The sequence below is a fragment of the Mobula hypostoma genome, chromosome 14 (genome assembly GCF_963921235.1).
Source record: "Mobula hypostoma chromosome 14, sMobHyp1.1, whole genome shotgun sequence".
NCBI lineage: Eukaryota > Metazoa > Chordata > Chondrichthyes > Myliobatiformes > Myliobatidae > Mobula > Mobula hypostoma.
Genome location: NC_086110.1, coordinates 49,496,846 through 49,517,309, shown reverse-complemented (window position 1 = coordinate 49,517,309; position 20,464 = coordinate 49,496,846). Strand labels below are relative to the sequence as shown.

Sequence of the window (20,464 nt, the reverse complement as noted above, 5' to 3'; positions counted from 1 at the left end):
CAGTGGCCCTCGCAAATCTCCCTGCCAAGATATTGGTCCTCCTAGGATTCAAGTGTAACCCGTCCTTTTTGTACAGGTCACACCTGCGCCAAAAGAGGTCCCAATGATCCAAAAACTTGAATCCTTGCCCCCTGCTCCAATCCCTCAGCCAGGCATTTATCCTCCACCTCATTGCATTCCTACTATCACTGTCGCGTGGCACAGGAAGTAATCCCGAGATTACTACCTTTGCGGTCCTTTTTCTCAACTCCCTTCCTAACTCCCTATATTCTCCTTTCAGGACCTCTTCCCTTTTCCTACCTATGTCATTGGTACCTATATGTACCACGACCTTTGGCTCCTCACCCTCCCACTTCAGGATATCTTGGACGTGATCAGAAATATCCCGGACCCTGGCACCAGGGAGGCAAACTACCATCTGGGTCTCTGGACTGCGTCCACAGAATCGCCTATCTGACCCCCTTACTGTCGAGTCCCCTATTACAACTGAAATTGAAATTATGAAATTGAGAGAGTGGAACTGCCCCAATGCAACAGCTTTTCCACTTAAAAAATTTTCCCGCACAGGTTCCCCTGTTGTTGGATATGACAGACAACCACCTCCAAACAAATAACATAAGTGCAGACACTAAGTGCAGATGTGGACTACCTTCATACAATGTTTTCGACGATTGCACCCTCAAAAACTTCATTTTCATTGTAGCATTCAAGGTGATTGTCGATACGTTCAAATTCTTCATAGGTCTTGTTGAAAAAGTGAAATTGTTTCATTTTCACTGCTGGCCATTTCTGGCATCTCCAAGGTGAACAACACAGTTCCAAGTTGTCTTACCACTTATTTCATGCTCATAATCGGTGACACAAATCACTGCTTTTTGAATACAAACACACACAACGGATGCTATTTAAAAACTGTTTGCTCTAAGTTCGGTGCACTGTGTAATGGCCACACGAGTGCAGGCGACTGACACTGGATAGAAACTGTTCAGCAACCGTCTCCTGTCCTATTTAAGTGCTATAGTGTCTTAAAGAAACTATGGAAATCCCAGCTATTTTCTCGATTTGTTTTTCTTCTTTAACAATTGTCCCAAAAAAGCAGATGCCCTGATTAAGCAATGGCTCAATTAACCGGAATCAACTGTATATCTGTTGCAAGATCCCATACTCATAAAAGGGAATCCCTGCTTATTTTGAAGCACAGCACAGCAAGTGACTGTTTAATTCAGAATATAGGTTTCATCATCACCAATTAATGCAGCATTGTGTTTGTCAAATAGAGGAGAATATACCTGAGCTGCTGATTTGGCAGTCAGTGTTCAAGAGCTCCTAATGTGGTTGTCGTCATGGTTACTGCTTCTTGCTTATGCTGCAGAGCTCCCAGCAGCACCAGAGTCCTCAATTCCATTTAATGAAAGTATGCAGTACACTTAATCCATATGGCTCCCCGTAAGCCCTCAGTGCCCTCAAATGACGTCTCTGAACCACACCACTAAATAAGAGCGTGCTTAACATGTTCTGGTTTATTAAGAAAATAATAGAAACATTCTGGGAGATTATTTCTTCTTCTGCCACTTCTGAAGAGTCTACATTGTAGATGTTTTTAGAATACATACTAAAAAAGGGACAAGAATTTTTTCAAGGGATATGGGGAGAAGGCAGGAACAGGGTACTGATTGTGAATGATCAACCATGATCACAGTGAATGGCGGTACTGGCTCGAAGGGCCGAATGGCCAACTCCTGTACCTATTGTCTATTATTACGCGTGTGGCTTGTGTATGTTAATTCACTCCTGATGACTGAGATTCTCTAATAGTACAACTCATGAAGTTGTTTCCATATTGTTCATTTCACTCTTCTGGAGAACACTTTGATGAGTAGAGTAACAGATGGAACACCATTATGTTGTTTTAACACTCGAACTACAAATAAGCACACTTTAAAGCTGGAGTATATGTTCATAAAATGCACATATACTTTGTAACCATATTGCAGCCACCACCCTGCGACCAGACATTGTCCTAGTGTCTGAGTCTACTAAGCAAGTGGTGCTGCTGGAGCTGACAGTCCCATGGGAAGATAGCTTGGAGGAGGCCTTTGAAAGGAAGCTCTCCAAGTACGCAGGACTGGTCAGCAACTGTCTGCAGGCTGGATGGAGAGCGAGGTGTCTCCCAGTGGAGGTTGGTTGTAGAGGATTCGTAGCCTGTTCTTTAGTTAGAGCCTTCAGCATTTTGGGCATCGAGGGAGAGAGGAAGAGGAGAGCCATCCGCAGTACCACCGATGCGGCAGAGAGGGCCTCAAGATGGCTGTGGCTCAAAAGAGGGGAGCCATGGTGTCATAAGTAGCTAGCCATCTGGACACAAGCTGGGGTCTGATCAGCCCCGGCTGGGTCACCTGGAGGAGGTTGTATGATGTTGAAAGACCCGAAACACCGGACGATTCCAGGAACATCACTGAAGATGTGTCCAGAAGCATCAGTAGATGTATGTACACAGCAGTAAGGTCATAATGCCGACGCAGTCACTAGCATTTCAGAGAACTCACCAGTATAATGACCAGGTTCTGTAATGCAAAATTCATACAGCTTTTAAGTACAAGTGAAAGTTTATGAAATACATATTAAATTTTAGAATGCTTCAATCTGTGGTTCAGCAGTATTTGTACAACAGGCCCCCAAGGTTCGTATGTGTGATTAATACAAACAGCCAAACAAGCCTAGTGATTTTAGATCATCCCAAATGACTTCCAAATGGGCTGAGAATGGCAGATGGAATTTAATGCAGAGAAGTGTGTGAGGTGTTGCACTTCGGTAGGACCAACCGGGGTAGTTCTTGCCCAGTGAACAGTAGGGCTGCAGGACAAAGGGATCTGGGAATACAGGTTCATAATTCATTGAAAGTAGTATCACAGGTAGATGGGGGGGTGTCACATTGGTCTTTATAAATCAAAGTATTGAGTGTAAAAGATGTGATGTTATGTTGAAGTTGTATAAGACCTTGGTGAGACCTAATTCGGAGTATTGTGTACAGTTTTGGACACCTACCTACAGGAGCGATGTAAATAAGGTTGAAAGAGTGCAGAGAAAATTTACAGGGATGTTGCCAGGACTGGAGGACCTGAGTGATAAGGAAAGATTGAATAGGTTAGGACTTTATTCCTGGGAACGTAGAAGACAAAAGGAAAATTAGATAGAGGTATACAAAATTATGAGGGTAAACGCAAACAGGCTTTTTTCCTGAGGTTGGGTGGGTCTACAACTAGAGCTCTTGGGTTAAGGGTGAAAAGTGAAAAGTTTAAAGGGAACATGAGGGAAAAATTAATCAATTATAGGGTTGTGAGAGTGTGAAATGAGCTGCCAGTGCAAGTGGTGGATGCAAGCTTGATTTCAACATTTAAGGGACGTTTGGATAGATACATGGATTGGAGGGTATAGAGGGCTATGGGAGTAGGCAGTTTAAATGGTTCAGCACAGACTAGATGGGCCAAAGGGCCGGTTTCTGTGCTGTACTTTCCTATGAATCAGCTTGTTTATTTGGCCTGGCTGCCAGTTACAAAGGAGGCCTCTAGCACAGGATTGGCAGCAAAATTGCTGAATAAATAAGCAATAATGGGATGTACTGTAAATGCTACAGGTAACTTTAATGTTCTTAATACTGCTAATATTAATTATTATTGATTAGTTTGAAATTTTTGGCAGATATAGAGTCCTAGAACACTACAGCACAGGAACAGGCCCTTGGGCCCATCTCGCAATGCTGAACCTTTAATATGCCTGGTACCATCGACCTGCACCCGTACTATAACTCTCCACACCCCTCCAATCCATGCACCTATCTAAATTACTCTTAAATGTTGAAATTAACCCTGTATGCACCACTTGCACTGGCAGCTCGTTCCACATCCTCACCACCCTCTGAGTGAAGAAGTTCCCTCTCATGTTCCCCTTAAAGATTTCACCTTCCACCCTTAACCTATGACCTCTGTTTATAGCCTCACACACCCTCAGTGGAAAAGCCTGTTTGCCTTTCCCCCTATCTATACCCCTCATAATTTTGTACACCTCCATCAAATCTCCACTCAAACTTCTATGTTCCAAGGAATACAGTTCTAACCTATTCAATCTGTCCTCATCACTCAGGTCCTGCAATCCTGGTAACATCCTTGTAAATTTTCTCTACACTCTTTCAACCTTATTTACATCTTTCCTGTAGGTAGGTAACCAAAACTGGAGACAATACTCCAAATTAGGCTTCACCAACATCTTATACAATTTACACATACCATCCCAACTACTGTACTGTCCTGGCAACATCCCTGTAACATTGATTTATGAAGGCTAATGTGACAGAAGCCTCCTTTATGATCTTATCCACCTTTGATGCCACTTTCAAGAAATTATGGGTCTGTATTCCCTGATCCCTCTGTTCCACTGCACTCCTCAGTGCCCTACTGTTCACACTGTGTAAGACCTACCATGGTTAGTCGTCCCAAAGTGCCATACCTCACACTTGTCTGCATTAAATTCCATCTGTCATTTTTCAGATCATTTCACCAGCTGGCCCAGATCTAACTGAAATCTTCGATAGTTTCCAATGTCAGTTATCCCCAATGTTAATGTCATCAGCAAATTTGCTGATCCGGTTAACCACATTATCACCCAGATCGTTGATAGAGATGACAAGCAGTAACAGACCCAGCACCGATACCTGTGGCACACCACTAGTCACAGGCCTCCAGTCAGAGAAGCAACCCTCTGTGACCACTCTCTGGCTTCTTCCACAAATCCAACATCTAATCCAATTTACTACTTCATGGTGAATGCCAAGCGATTGAACATTCTTAACCAACCTCCCTTTTGAATGTCCTTGCCTCAGCCCCACTGCCTTGCCTTTTTCAACTTTCCTAGTAATTTCTTTGAAAAACTCAATAACATTGGTTAGACATCCCTAATCAGTCCTTATCTATCCAAACACTCATATATCTGGTCCCTTAGAATACCTTCCAATAACCTTCCCACTACTGAATTCAAACTCACTGGCCTATAATTTCCTGGCTTATTCTTAGGGCCTTTCATAGACCACAAGACCTTAAATACACCAATGACCTGGCCTCCACAGACCCCTGTGGCAAGGAGTTCCACAGATTCACCACTCTCTGGCTAAAGAAGTTCCTCCTCATCTCTGCTCTAAATGGACGTCCCTCTATTCTGAGGCTGTGCCCTCTGATCCAAGACTCCCACCACAGGGAGTATCCTCTCCACATCCACTCTATCTAGCACTTACAACATTTGATTTGTTTCAATGAGATCCCCTCCCCCTCCATTCTTCTAAATTTCAGCAATTAGAGGCCCAGTGCTATCAATTGCTCCTCATATGTTAACATATTCATTCCCAGAATCAAACTTGTGAACGCCCTCTGAACCATTTGCAATGTCAGTATACTCTACTTTAATAATAGGCCAAAAACTGCTCACAGTATTCCAAGGGAGGCCTCACCAGTGCCTTATAAAGCCTCAGCATTACACCCTTGTTTGTGTATTTTAGTCATCTCAAAATTAATGTTAATATTGCACCTGCCTTCCTCACCACCGACTCAACCTGCAAATTTACCTTTAGGGACTCCTAAGTCTGTTTGCACCTCAGGTTTTTGAATTTTCTCCCCATTTAGAAAACAGTCTATGCTTTTATTCATTCTACCAAAGTAAATGACCATACACTTCCTAACACTGTATTTCATTTGCCACTTCTTTGCCCATTCTCCTAATCTGAATAAGTCCTTCTGCAGCCGCCCTGTTTCTTCAACACTGGAACAACATTAGCTCTCCTCCAATCCTCTGGCTGTTCACCTGTGGCTAAGGATCTCTGCTTGGCCCCCAACAATTTCTGCATTAGACTCCCACTGGGTCTGAGGGAACCCATTGTCAGGCCATGGGAATTTATCCACCGTAATTTGCCTCGAGACAGCTCCTCTGCGATCTGTATAGGGTCCATGGCCTCACTGCTGCATTGCCTCACATCTATAGACTCTGTATCCATCTTCCAAGTAAACACAGATGCAAAAAATCCACTTAAAACCTCCCTCATCTCTTTCAGCTCCATGCATAGGTTACCAGTCTGATCTTCTAGAGGACCAGTTTTGTCTCTTGATATCCTTTGCTTTTAATATATCTGTAGATGCCCTATGGATTCTCCTTCACCTTGTCTGCTAGAGCAATCTCATGTCTTACTTTAGCTCTCCTGATTTCCTTCTTAAGTGTTACCTTGCATTTCTTTTAATCCCCAAGTACCTCATTTGGTCCTGCTTGCCTATACCTGCTATGCACCTCCTTCTTTTTCTTAATCAGTGCCTCAGTATCTCTGAAAAACTAAGGTTCCCTAAACCTGTTATCCTTGACATTTATTCTGACAGGAACATACAAACTCTGTGCTCTCAAAATTTCACTTTTGAAGGCCTTCCACTTACCAAGTACACCTTTACCAGAAAACAGCCTGTTCCAGTCCACATTTGCCAGATCCTTTCTGATACCATGAAAATCGGCTTTTCTCCAATTGAGCATCTCAACCCAAGGACCTGACCATCCATAATTACCTTAAAACTAATGGCATTATGTTCACTAGATACAAAGTGTTTTCCTGCACAAACTTCTATCACCTACCCCATCTCATTCCCTAATAGGAGATCTAGTATCATGTTTTATCATGAAATTATCATTATACAGTAATTACTTTGGGTCTGTCTTCACTAAGGAGGACATAAATAATCTTCCAGAAATAGTAGGGGACAGAGGGTCCAGTGAGATGGAGGAACTGAGCAAAACACATGTTAGTAGGGGAGTGGTGTTGGGTAAATTGAAGGGATTAAAGGCAGATAAATCCCCAGGGCCAGATGGTCTGCATCCCAGAGTGCTTAAGGAAGTAGCCCAAGAAATAGTGGATGCATTAGTGATAATTTTTCAAAACTCGTTAGATTCTGGACTAGTTCCTGAGGATTGGAGGGTGGCTAATGTAACCCCACTTTTTAAAAAAGGAGGGAGAGAGAAACCGGGGAATTATAGACCGGTTAGCCTAACGTCGGTAGTGGGGAAACTGCTGGAGTCAGTTATCAAAGATGTGATAACAGCACATTTGGAAAGCGGTGAAATCATCGGACAAAGTCAGCATGGATTTGTGAAAGGAAAATCATGACTGACGAATCTCATAGAATTTTTTGAGGATGTAACTAGTAGAGTGGATAGGGGAGAACCAGTGGAGGTGGTATATTTGGATTTTCAAAAGGCTTTTGACAAGATCTCACACAGGAGATTAGTGTGCAAACTTAAAGCACACTGTATTGGGGGTAAGGTATTGATATGGATAGAGAATTGGTTAGCAGACAGGAAGCAAAGAGTGGGAATAAACGGGACCTTTTCAGAATGGCAGGCAGTGACTAGTGGGGTACCGCAAGGCTCAGTGCTGGGACCCCAGTTGTTTACAATATATATTAATTACTTGGATGAGGGAATTAAATGCAGCATCTCCAAGTTTGCGGATGACACGAAGCTGGGCGGCAGTGTTAGCTGTGAGGAGGATGCTAAGAGGATGCAGGGTGACTTGGATAGGTTGGGTGAGTGGGCAAATTCATGGCAGATGCAATTTAATGTGGATAAATGTGAAGTTATCCACTTTGGTGGCAAAAATAGGAAAACAGATTATTATCTGAATGGTGGCCGATTAGGAAAAGGGGAGGTGCAACGAGACCTGGGTGTCATTATACACCAGTCATTGAAAGTGGGCATGCAGGTACAGCAGTCGGTGAAAAAGGCGAATGGTATGCTGGTATTTACAGCGAGAGGATTCAAGTACAGGAGCAGGGAGGTACTACTGCAGTTGTACAAGGCCTTGGTGAGACCACACCTGGAGTATTGTGTGCAGTTTTGGTCCCCTAATCTGAGGAAAGACATCCTTGCCATAGAGGGAGTACAAAGAAGGTTCACCAGATTGATTCCTGGGATGGCAGGACTTTCATATGAAGAAAGACTGGATGAACTGGGCTTGTACTCGTTGGAATTTAGAAGATTGAGGGGGGATGTGATTGAAACGTATAAAATCCTAAAGGGATTGGACAGGCTAGATGCAAGAAGATTGTTCCCGATGTTGGGGAAGTCCAGAACGAGGGGTCACAGTTTGAGGATAAAGGGGAAGCCTTTTAGGACCCAGATGAGGAAAAACTTCTTCACACAGAGAGTGGTGAATCTGTGGAATTCTCTGCTACAGGAAACTGTTGAGGCCAGTTCATTGGCTATATTTAAGAGGGAGTTAGATATGGCCCTTGTGGCTACGGGGATCAGGGGGTATGGAGGGAAGGCTGGTGCAGGGTTCTGAGTTGGATGATCAGCCATGATCATAATAAATGGCGGTGCAGGCTCGAAGGGCCGAATGGCCTACTCCTGCACCTATTTTCTATGTAATAATGAAAATTTGCTCCAAAGATGGCAGCCCATGAAGATCGCGATAAAAAGATGAGTTAGTCCCTGCACAGGGGAATCAGTTTTTGACAGTGTACCTCTCAATTCATTCATTACATTTGTGATAAGTTCAGTTGTGCCATTTTTTTTAGGATTTTGACAGAATAATATGATATCATAGTGGGGTCAATAAACTAGCAATTGAGCAACAAATCGTGTTAGATTATTAAGTTTTAATCACTTTTGCAAATTAAGTAAGCATAGGTCAACACCTGTGATATCTCCACCTTGAATTTGTGTAAGAACTTCCACAAGAAAATGCTGGAGATCTGAAGTAAATTATTTTCTCTGATGCACATTTTTTTTTACAGAACATAAGCAAACCTCCTGTGTGTTTACCTAGACAGCACACAGATAACATATACAGTGTCTTCTTTGCAGCCCCTCCTTTTAACAGGAGTTTCCACAAACAACTTACTTAAACGGACAAATTACTTTGGTAAAACGTATCAAATTCACTTGAGTTCCAGCTATATTTGAATAGCAAATTTAGAAATGTATGGCACTATTTCACCAAAGGAAGGAGAGGCTAAGTGAAGGAAAGGTTTAACCATCAGTTTTGTTTTTCAGCTGCAATGTAGATTTTTGCAGGCAAAACTTAAGCTTCTTAATGAATCATCAATCTCTTCATCACAGTCCATACGGAAAAATATTTTACATGTTTTAGATCTAAAGAAGGAATGCCATGTCTTTCTGAAGTAAACAAAAAGGTGTTCTTTTGTCTAGTTCAAACATAGGTAATGAAGATGGTTGTGCTTCATTAAGCAGGAATCCTGTGACATGACAGCCATTTTGAAGTATGCTTGCCAATTAAATAGTCTAAATTAAAAGTGACCTCAGGATTTCTCTGGTTGTTGCCATCTGTTAGCTAAAGAAGCAATTTTGTTTCTAAGTAAGTCAACCTCAAATTGGAAATTAATGTGGGAAAAATATTTAACTTCTTCCAGTCCAAACCTTTTACAAGAATAAGTATCCCATGTACAAGCCAACAGTGAAATTTGCCATATGGGTTTGTTTTATTTATTGTTTAATTGATCACTAATCCAGTAGTGCACAGAACCTGCCAGAAGCTGATTTACAAGTTTCCTGTGTTTAGTTAACCTACCTAAATGTAGTTCTTCCATAAGAATACTCCAAAGTGAAAAAGGATCTAGTGCTTTCCCGGCATATATGATGAATAAACTCTTCTCAGACTTCCAGCCGGGTACAGTTATCAAATTTTACTTGCACCCGGCTGGAAGCCTGAGAGTGTTTATTTGGAATACTCCAAAGTTCCAAACGTTTCCAGTAAAATTCTTTAACATTGGAGTTTTAATATTAGGCCAGGAGATTTTGTAGTATGTTCTGTTTTACTATACACAGTTAAAAAAAGCTAAATTTAAATTGATATTGGTTAAAAAATATGAATCTTGTTAATGAGTTTACTATGCAGTGAATTTTCATCCACTATATGTTATCAAATGGATAATATGAGATCATGAGATCTGCTATTTCCCAACCAGACTGCAGTCATTCACCGCAGACTGCCAGCCCAAGTGGAATGACTTGGTGTGGAATATGGCCATAGTTTCAAAAAAAACCCCGACAAAAAGCATTCTACTTCGCAATGCTTCTGAATTCATCAAAGATTTTCTTTTATTAAATTGTTCTTGAGCTGTATGCTTTACTTGCAAATTGGACTTTTATTTGTCCTTAAAAGGATTGTTTTGGGAGGATAGTCTCACCTCATCCTCCAACCATCCTACAGTGCCAGGAGGTAGTGTTCCCAGGTTCAATGGCCGTTTAGGAATTGGATGGCAGAGGGGAAGAATCTGTTCCTGAATCACTGAGTGTGTGCCTTCAGGCTTCTGTGCCTCCTACCTGATGGTAACAGTGAGAAAAGGGCATGCCCTGGGTGCTGGAGGTCCTTAATAATGGAAGCTGCCTTTCTGAGACACCGCTCCTTGAAGATGCCCTGGGTACTTTGTAGGCTAGTACCCAAGATGGAGCCAACTAAATTTATAACCCTCTGCAGTGACAATAAAAGGGATCATTTTTGGTTGGATGCCAATGATTAGTGGTGCTCTGCAGGCATTAGTATTGGGTCTGCTACTTTTCACATTATATTTTAATGATCCCAATGACTGAACTGATGGCTGTGTGGCCAAGTTGTGGATGATACAGAGATAGGTGGAGGGGCAAGTAGTGTTGAGGAAGCAGGTAGTCTGCTGAAAGACTTGCACAGATTAGGAAAATGGGCAAAGAAGTGGCAGATGGGAAGTTGGGAAGTGTATCATCATGCACTTTGGTAGAAGGAATAAAGGTGTAAACTAGTTTTAAAATGGGGAGTGAATTCAGAAATTGGAGGTGCAAAGTGATTTGGGAGACCTCATGCAGCTTTCCCTAAAGATTAATTCAAGGATTAAATTGTTAGTAAGGAAGCAAATACAATCACGAGGAAATCTGCAGATGTTGGAAATACAAACAACACACACAAAAAATGCTGGTGAATGCAGCAGGCCAAGCAGAATCTATAGGAAGAGGTACAATTGACGTTTCGGGCCGAGACCCTTCGTCAGGACTATCTGAAAGAAGAGATAGTAAGAGATTTGAAAGTGGGAGGGGGAGGGGAAGATCTGAAATGATAGGAGGAGACAGGAGGGGGAGGGATGGAGCTAAGAGCTGGAAAGTTGATTGGCAAAAGGGATACGAAGCTGATGAAGGGAGAGGATCATGAGACGGGAGGCCTAGGAATAAAGAAGGGGGGGGGAGCCCAGAGGATGGGCAAGAAGTTATATTGAGAGGGACAGAGGGAGAAAAAAAGGGAAAAGAAAAAATAAATAAATAAGGTACAAAGGGGAGGTGGGGGATTAACGGAAGTTAGAGAAGTCAGTGTTAGCATTCATTTTAAGTGGATTTCAATAGGTAGATAGATAGATATACTTTATTGATCCTGAGGGAAATTGGGTTTCGTTACAGCTGCACCAACCAAAAATAGAGCATAAATATAGCAATACAAAAACCACAAACAATCAAACAACAATATGCAAATTATACCAGATGGCAATAAATCCAGGACCAGCCTATTGGCTCAGGGTGTCTGACCTTCCATGGGAGGAGCTGCAAAGTTCAATGGCCATAGGCAGAAATAACCTCCCATTATGCCCAGTGTTGTATCTTGGTGGAATATGGCCGGAGTCCAACAGCAAAAAGTTCAATATCCAGTTGTAATCCTGAGATTTTATAAGGCATCGACAGACATCCCACCTCTCCCAGAAGTTCTGGGAGTCTCCCACATATTAATAGCAGCTCCCTGATGCCCGCAAGTTATATACAATATCCCAGAAATGAGAGGGAGAGCGAGAGCAAGCATCCTGATTGGTTTCTCTTTGTGCTAAGTAGACCTATCAGTTTTCTGTGTGGGTGGGCTTTACAGTCGACCTCTGTCTCTCCATCAGTTCAGTTTAGTGTCCTGCACCGCCATGGCAGAGTGTTTCAAAAACAGAAAATATAAAACGCACATCACCCCAGACCCGAGACTACACTAAAGTGTACCCCTGCCTAATAGGGGTCAAAAATAATGACAGTATTGCTCGCTGCACTGTTTGCAACAGTGACTTTTCTATTGCCCATGGTGGGTTAGGACTGTAAAAGACATGTTGATGTGAGTTTAACAGGTGTCATTCCTTCATTAGCATAGCTAACGTTATTTAAACTAGCTGGCTAGCTGCTAAGGAGCTACTCTATTGATGTCCTACGTGATGAGGCCAAACTCCCTGTAGACGTGCTTAAAGTTGTAATAGAATTAAAAAACTACTCCATGATAATATGTAAGTACATATTTTATTGTCATATTTTCTGCATTTACCCAGTTTACAGATTACAGATTGGTTTACAGATTAGACAAAATCACTAAACAAAGTATTACATAAGACAATATAATAAGGATACACATTATGCTTTTATTTCTTTTAGGGACCACAACATATTAGGGAGGCTAATTGCAGGGAAGGCTGCTCAAGTATTTCACAGTTCTTTTCAGCAGAGCCACATCACAGTACAAGGAAAGTTTGCAAAAGAAATAGAAAAGCTATTTGCATTAACATTGAGATTGCCAACAAACTACTCAACAAGGAATATACATATATATGTGTGTGTGTAAATAGTTTCAATGTGTCAAATAAATTGTTGTGATAGTTCATAATCAAATATCCCGTATACATGCGCCCTTGGAGGTCACCTGGGGGGGGGGGCGGCGAGGGTGCTACTTCCCTGAAACGGTGGTGCTATCTCCCTGAAATGAGTTTTTGCAGGGTGGGATGTCTGTTTTGGTTAGACCACCTTCGCAGTATTGTGAGCAGTTTTGGGCCTATATCTAAGGAAGGATGTGCTGGCAATGGAGAGGGTCCAGAGGAGGTTTACAAGACATGGAGAGATGTTTCCAATAATAAAAAAGTCCAGGACCAGAGGACATAGCCTCAGAATAGAAGGATGTCTCTTTAGAACAGAAATGAGAAGCAAGTTCGTTAGCCAGCGGGTGATAAATCTGTAAAATTCATTGTCACTAGCTGTGGAATTCAAGTCTTTGGGTATTTTAAAGCAAAGGTTGATAGATTCTTGATTAGTAAGGGCATCAGAGGTTATGGGGAGAAGGCAGGAGAATGGAGTTGAGAGGGAAAATAAATCAGCATGTTTGACTGTTGGAGTAGACTGAAATGGACTAATTTCTGCTCCTGTGTCTTATGACATATACATGCTGCAATTACACTCCATTTGTGCTCGGGTGGATGGGAATCTGTGTGAGAGATGTTGGTGACAATCATAATGTTAATACTGCTGAATGTCCAGAGAAACTTGTTAGGTGTTCCCTTGTGAAAGGCGCACATTGCTTTGCGTTTGTGAAACCCACGTGTGAATTCTGTCCAGCTTTGATGAAGCAAGTGTCTTTATTTCAGTATCTGATGAAAGAAGATTACAATTACCAGCAAACAGCCTCACTTCTGACTTAAAAGCAATTAATAAAGCAGTGAAAGATATTTGAGCCCATAGTACAGCTTTCAAGAACTCTTGTAGTGATGGCTCAGTGCTAAGATGATTGGGCTCCAACAACTATGACCAGCTTTGTATCACACTATCCACTGAAGAATTTCTCCTCTGATCAGAAATGATTTAGTTTGGTAAGGTTTTTGGCACTCATTATGTGGCTCAATGACTGTACTGTAATTTTTCCCTGAACTCTGAAATGCAGTGCTGTGATCAAAAATCTCACTTTGTGCTGGATATTCCAATATCCTTTGTCTGATACATGGTCTAACTAGAGTTCTAACGTGGACACTGGAGATCCAGGTTTACAGAATGAAACAGATGTTCAGCCAACTGATTCTGATTCCCTGTGATGGGAGAGGTTCACCAGCACCCGGAGAGAATAATTATCCATGCCTCTGTGATGTGCCAATGTTAATTTTAGTTATTAGAGGAGGTGATGAAAACTATGACTCCTATCAGTGGGGAGTGATCAATATTGGTGGATTGAAAACTGTGCATCAGTACGTGGAAGGCATTCAGCAGCAGGTACTGGTGAAAGAACCAAGGGTTCTCCCTGATTCCTCTACAGGAGACTTCCATAAGCTTTAATACTCAGACTATATACCCTTCTCTATCCACATGAACACCAGGCCATCCACGAAGCTACACATTCACAACAGTACATGATCTTTTCTCAGTAGAATAAGCAGTCCCTTTCGGTGGCAACGGATGTGCTTTGAAATAGACCTAAGCAACTTAGTACAATACTTCCAAGAAAGGTAATTCAGCTCAAACCCCCACAAAACTACAGTTATTGTAACTCACCTCGATGACAGGAGGGTGGAAACATCACTGAAAGTGGCAGCATTGTGAGCGGGGTTTGGCAGTACATTGACCACCTCCAAATATTTACTGGTGCCAGAACAAAAGATAAAGGCCAACCTGGTCCAAAAACTGGCAAGTACAATTTGAACAGTATCAGTGTCAAAGATTTAAATTTCTTATTTAGATGTCACTGATGAAACTTGTGTACTTAGCAGCTAAACACTGGTACAGACCAGAAGTGACTATAATTCAGCACAGCTTTGTGGGCCGAAGGGCCTGTATTGTGCTGTAGGTTTTCTATATTCTGTGTTCTATTTGATTTTATATGCAGCTAGATAACCGAGCCTCCAAGTCAATGTATGTAAATACCATGGTTGGTTATTCTGTTTATTTCCCCATCTACTCAGTACATTATCACAGTCTTCCAGGAACTCCAAAAGAAAAAGGACTATCTTCCTGTTCACCAAAACATCAACAACATCTGGATCCATACAAGCTGCTTTGAATACGTGCCTTTAACTCTTGACAGTGTGATTCCAGTCCTGAAGCCTAAAAAAAAGCAAATGGAGTTCATAAGAAACTACACCCATCTTGCAAAAAGGGCAGAAGATCATTGCTGTTACCTTCCACTAAACCCCATGGCAACGGCAAAGAAAATCCTCACAGATGCATTTAGCTGACATACAAAGGATTTTTTAAAAATTCCTGAATAATCCTATAGTCATCCACAGCTGGCATTCAGCAATTCAAAGCAAAATTCACAAGTACAATGAAGGCAACACAGTGATATACTCTATTATGCTTGCTGCAATTACCTGACTTAAGATTGTAGTTGTCACTCTACTTCCATATTAACCAAATAAAAGACAAGTGGATGTCTTGGTTGACGGGCGAAAAAGGAGCAAATGTGTTGACATCTTGAGAGAAGGCAATCATTGCGGTTCTCATTGGACCACTGCCATTCCCCCAGGGTTACAATTCATCATTCCCATTGAACTCACCAGTTCATACTGGTTGATCCAGGCTTCCTTAAACTGAAACATCTCTCCAATATTATAAACACCTACTGCATGCAATTATTGTGAAAATAAAAATTGTACAAAGTAATGATTCACTTCGTTCATGTTTCAGTATCTATCTTACACTTTCTTCATTTTAAACCCCTGAATTCAACCTTTCTTTCCTTGTCAACAAAAGGCTGTCCAGTTATTAGATATTCCTTTGCACAAGGGTTAATGATTATAAAATGTGCCCTCTGATTAAAATGCAGAGTAGCAAGAGAACTTGATTATTATTTTTCAACAATTAATTGAATGAAAGTGATGGCAAGCTCTGTACAGCCACACTGCTCTCTCTAAACTTAATCACTGATTATGATTAAATAGGTTCTGTGTAATAACAGAGTTGATGAATTTTTGTCTATTCTTGCTGTCATTCACACACGACTGGTTTTCACCTTTGAAGTACAAAAGTCATTTATTGCATTGTGACAACTGATGCTACCTTTTAATTTCAATACTACATTAGAATTTCTAAATATTTTTCAATTCAGACTTCACTGGCAAAAATGAATTTTGAAAAATAATTATTATTCAACAAGACAGTAGATGGTTGCTCCTAGTGAGGCTGTCTTACTCATCCGTTTAACCCAGAAAAGTTATGTTTACCAATTTGTGGGGCTGCTGACTTCTGTATGAAAAAAGTTGATACTTTATCACCATATAAATAAGAGCTGAAGAAATATTTTTTTCTTCAAACCCGATGATTCCATTCTTGATTATCATCGCTAGGATGATGCCATGCTACCCTGACACTTCAAAAAATATTCTGAGTTAATAGGAATGACTATTGTTGTTGCAATAACATTGTACTTGTTTTATGATATACAGCTGTGATATCTGACAAAATCAAATCAATATGCACTTTACATGAACAATTCTGATGTGTTCATATTTTAATTACCGATAATCAAATGTCCGTACCCTTCTTCCCAGTGTCTTATCATTACATGTGTGTGAAAGATGTTTTATGACTAAAGTTGTTTAAAAAAAAGTATGGTTGTCGCTGCTAACTTCAAGTATATCTGCGACAGACTTCATTGATTCATAACTGGGCAGGTTCAAGTAGCTAGACGTACCAATGGAAACACAGTATATGTCGCTGAAAATAGTGTACTTCCATTAGCTAATTAAAGGAAACAAATGAGTCATGAAAATTATCTGTCCGGAGTTCAGTGCAGTATGTTAAAGTACCTATAGGGTAGAATAACTTCAGAAAAGAATCAATCGAACTAGGTATTCCAACATAGATTGTTCTATTATTATAGTTGGAAAACTATGTCTTTAACCTGATTATACTAACACCTTCAAAATGTTCCCTTTAAACAGACTTCACCAATTTAACAAATCCTTATCCACATAAGCCAACAAGCCATTGATTATCCATTAAGAAGGATTACTTATAAACTTGTGGAAGGCCAAATAAAGGATTCCATTCTTGATTATCATTGCTAGAATGATGCCATGCTACCCTGACACTTCAAACATATTCTGAGTTAATAGGAACGACCATTGTTGTTGCAATAACATTGTATTTGTTTTATGATATACATTTGTGGTATCTGACGAAACATTAAGATGAGTCATTATAAGTTAAAATCGTACGGGCCTTTATATTCCAGAAAGAAAGAGAAGGGAAGTAGTGTTCTTTGGATTCATGGAAGGGTCTATGAAAGAGATCCTGCAGTGCTGCATGATTTTAACAAAGTTACAAAGTAGACAGCATGCACAGGTCCTCCACAATTTAAAAACACCCAACTTATGAATAGCCTGTATGTACAAACAAGCATTTGAGAGATCATAGGATGGGTGGGGATAGATATTCTGGCTGTTGTAAGGCTGCAGACATCTCTCACAATGGGAATTTCTGCATGCCTCTCTTCCTGCCTAACCACCACCACCCAACAGTAACAATTGGGAGCTGGAGCTTGGTCAAGCCAAGCAGAGTTGGGAGCACTAAGTAGACTCAATCATTCTCTCAATGAGTTTGACAGCTATTCTTACCATGACTCCTTGCTCTCCTGCTACAGCTGTTTCTGTTCATTTCCATCTTGTGCACAGTTCTCAGGAAGCAGACCTTGTCAGAACCTATGGGTTTTCCTTTAAGGCAGGGGTTCCCAACCTTTGTTGGACCTTTTGTTTAATGGTAGGGGTCCATGTCATAAAAAAGGTTGGGAACTCCTGCTTTAAGATGTCATATAAGGAAAGAGAGGGAAAGCTACTTGTGAGAGATGTCTACCCATAAAGTGAACTACTAAGAATTTAGATGGAAGTTCTGAGATTTCACTGTAATGTAAAACAATGAAATACAAGTAATAATTATTATTGGAATGACCGGGGGAAAGTTGCATTGAATTCATTCTCTGTGTAGATGTTGGATGTTATACTTTAAAAGAATGATCCCACCTTTCTAAAACAGAAGTTAAGGTTAAATATATATCACATCAAATTAAAAAGACTGAGTATTTGATTAATAAATATAGTAGCACTGCAGCTATTTTACTGAATAAGAAAACAGAGGCCAAGATGGTTGATCCAGAGGCACAAGTTTAGTTGCATCCAAATCAGATGGTGCATTTAAATTTGTTCAATCTGGAATAAGAAGCATTGGCAATAATAACAATAAAGCTATGAAAGTGTAGTGAACGCCTGTCTGATGTACAAATCCCTTTCATTAAAGAAGATTTACTATCCTTACCTAGTTTGGCCAGTGCAGGACTCCAGGCCTAATTGTATATCCAGGTGCACAGAGATGCTGAATCTTGAGCAATTATGTGAAGGTCCAGCACACCACTTCCTTCTCAGTAATGGACAGTACCTATTGGCCTTGCCATGAACAAATAAGAAATGGAACCAATAATGCTAGTATGAATTTTATGCAACAAGATGCGTGCCTTCCATGTGTTAAATGGTTCAATGTGTTTTCTTATCCTTTTCTGACAATAAAAATGTGCTCCTGGCACATTATTTCATGTAGAGTGTTGCAGGCTGAGCCCACAGAATGAAGTGCTGCTTCTTAATCACTGAAATACTTCCACATAGGTAACTACTCCAGAGATGATGATGCCAAGCACAATGTTTCTCCCTGCAAATGTTCCAGAGAGGGAAAGCCATGTGGCCTCACAGACAGCAACAAGCTCCAATACAGATGACACTGCAAAAATACTTGGTATGTTGAATACAAATTTTGCCAATACAAAATATATCTTTGGATACAAGGTCTACCTGCAACACGTGTTGTTATTATTTCTATATGACCGGCTGTATAATAACTGGATTATCAGGTTAAAGATCAAATATATTGATTTGTTTATTATTAATGTCTCATGGATCTACATTAACCATCAATTATTTTTGGGGGGATAAGCATCATTTCATACCCATCAAACTTGCATTAACAAACAAAATGTAACTTGGTGATCCATAATTGTTATTTTTTAGCATCAAACTCATGGATTAGATCCATGCTAAAGCAACTGCAAGTTAAGAAGACCCAATCCTACTGTGTATTTTCTCCAATTCCTCCTGTTGACTGTCTTAATGTATCAGTTAACTGTTCATTAATGTGGGTGATAATACATTTGCTCCAATGTTCCAACAGAACATAGAACACAACAGTACTGTACAGGCCCATCGACCCACGATGTTGTGCCGACCATTTAATCTACTAAAATTAATCCAACCCTTCCCTTCTGCATAGCCCTTCATTTTTCAAATAGAACATGGTGTCAGTAGGGTAAGATTCAGAATGGAAAAAAGAAGTCCATGTATTGGATGGAAAACCCATCTATAGAAGCAGCAAACTAAATGTTAGATGCATATTCCAAAAGTTTAGTCAACGGTGAGGAGAAACAGGATCGACACTTGATGGTAATCCAATCTAAAATCAGTCTTTTACATCAGACCTAATAAAAATTAGCTGTATTGTGTTCAGGGCTTGTTGATTGTTTTAGAGCATGTACTGCTTACAAGAAGTATGTAATGTTTGTGGCACTGCCTTATTTTTGAGCATTCAAATTCATTTGCCTTTATGCTAGCCTCAATGTAAAGTCTTGCATCTGATTATCAGTGTGAACCCCATAATCTGTACTTTCTTTAAAGTTTTATTGTCTCCTGAAAGATTACTGTGAGCAAGTGTGTTACAAGCTTGCAAATTTGAGGGTAAAAATTTATCCTCTGACCCAAGGGCTGAACATGCAATATAGTAGCATTTACCCATTAGACTTCCCTTTTGAAATTAATTTCAAAGGAACTGAATTTCAGAAATAAAGTTCAAGGACTAAACATTACTATATTTCACATTAAATACATGTAACCAAGGTTAAATTTTTCTTTCATGATTTTGTATTTATAGTCTCAGTAATCTAACATCTTTGAATTTCAGTCTAATCTCAGTGTTACAATGCAGTTCAATATTTATGCTTTTGACACCTTCATTCTAGTTTAGGGCACCATCATTTGTATTGTGCCCTTTTAACGCCTTCACTACTGAATATGTCATGTTTTTCATTTCTGCCAAGTCCTTATTCCACACAAATACTATGTGGGATCATTTATTGTAATTATTTTGGGATTCAGAGTGCAGGAAGTGAATCTCAATGGCAATATAAAATGAATGAAATAATCAGCCAACAGTAGTGAATTTGAAGAACAAAGTATCTGTAGAAGGAACTTATTGGAAATGTACTCCTTAATATGGGAAATGCAATAGCTATTTCTATACATGTATTAATTGAAGGGCTGCCTGATTTGTGTTCATCCAGGCTTGTAAATTCAACAGAATCTACCTTTGGCAAATGTCAGATTATGGAGTCACCACTGTTTTGGAAATGTTTTCCCTCCTGGGTGTTGATTTGGTGTGCTAACTAAAAGTAGTTTTATTTTAACAATTAAAATGATTCTACGCATCCAGCATTGCCTCCTAAAACACGTTTTTTTTTGCCATGTTCAGAATGCAGTATGTGCATCAGAATTGGGTGAAGACATATTACTCTGCATTCCAGCACGGTGGAAAAATAAAATTAATATTAAAGTACCTTTAATGGTTTTATAATGAAATGTACCATATTGAAGAC

General features: G+C 40.3%; 1 protein-coding gene across 3 annotated transcripts in view; it reads left to right on the top strand.

The window, feature by feature from the left end:
• zfhx3b (zinc finger homeobox 3b) overlaps window positions 1–20,464 on the top strand; it is a 452,523-nt gene that overhangs the window by 418,903 nt on the left and 13,156 nt on the right. For all 3 annotated transcript variants that reach the window (XM_063067110.1, XM_063067111.1, XM_063067112.1), the window contains one exon: window positions 18,432–18,558. In XM_063067110.1, the coding sequence (XP_062923180.1) occupies window positions 18,432–18,558 (127 nt within the window). The remainder of the gene's footprint in view (window positions 1–18,431; window positions 18,559–20,464) is intronic.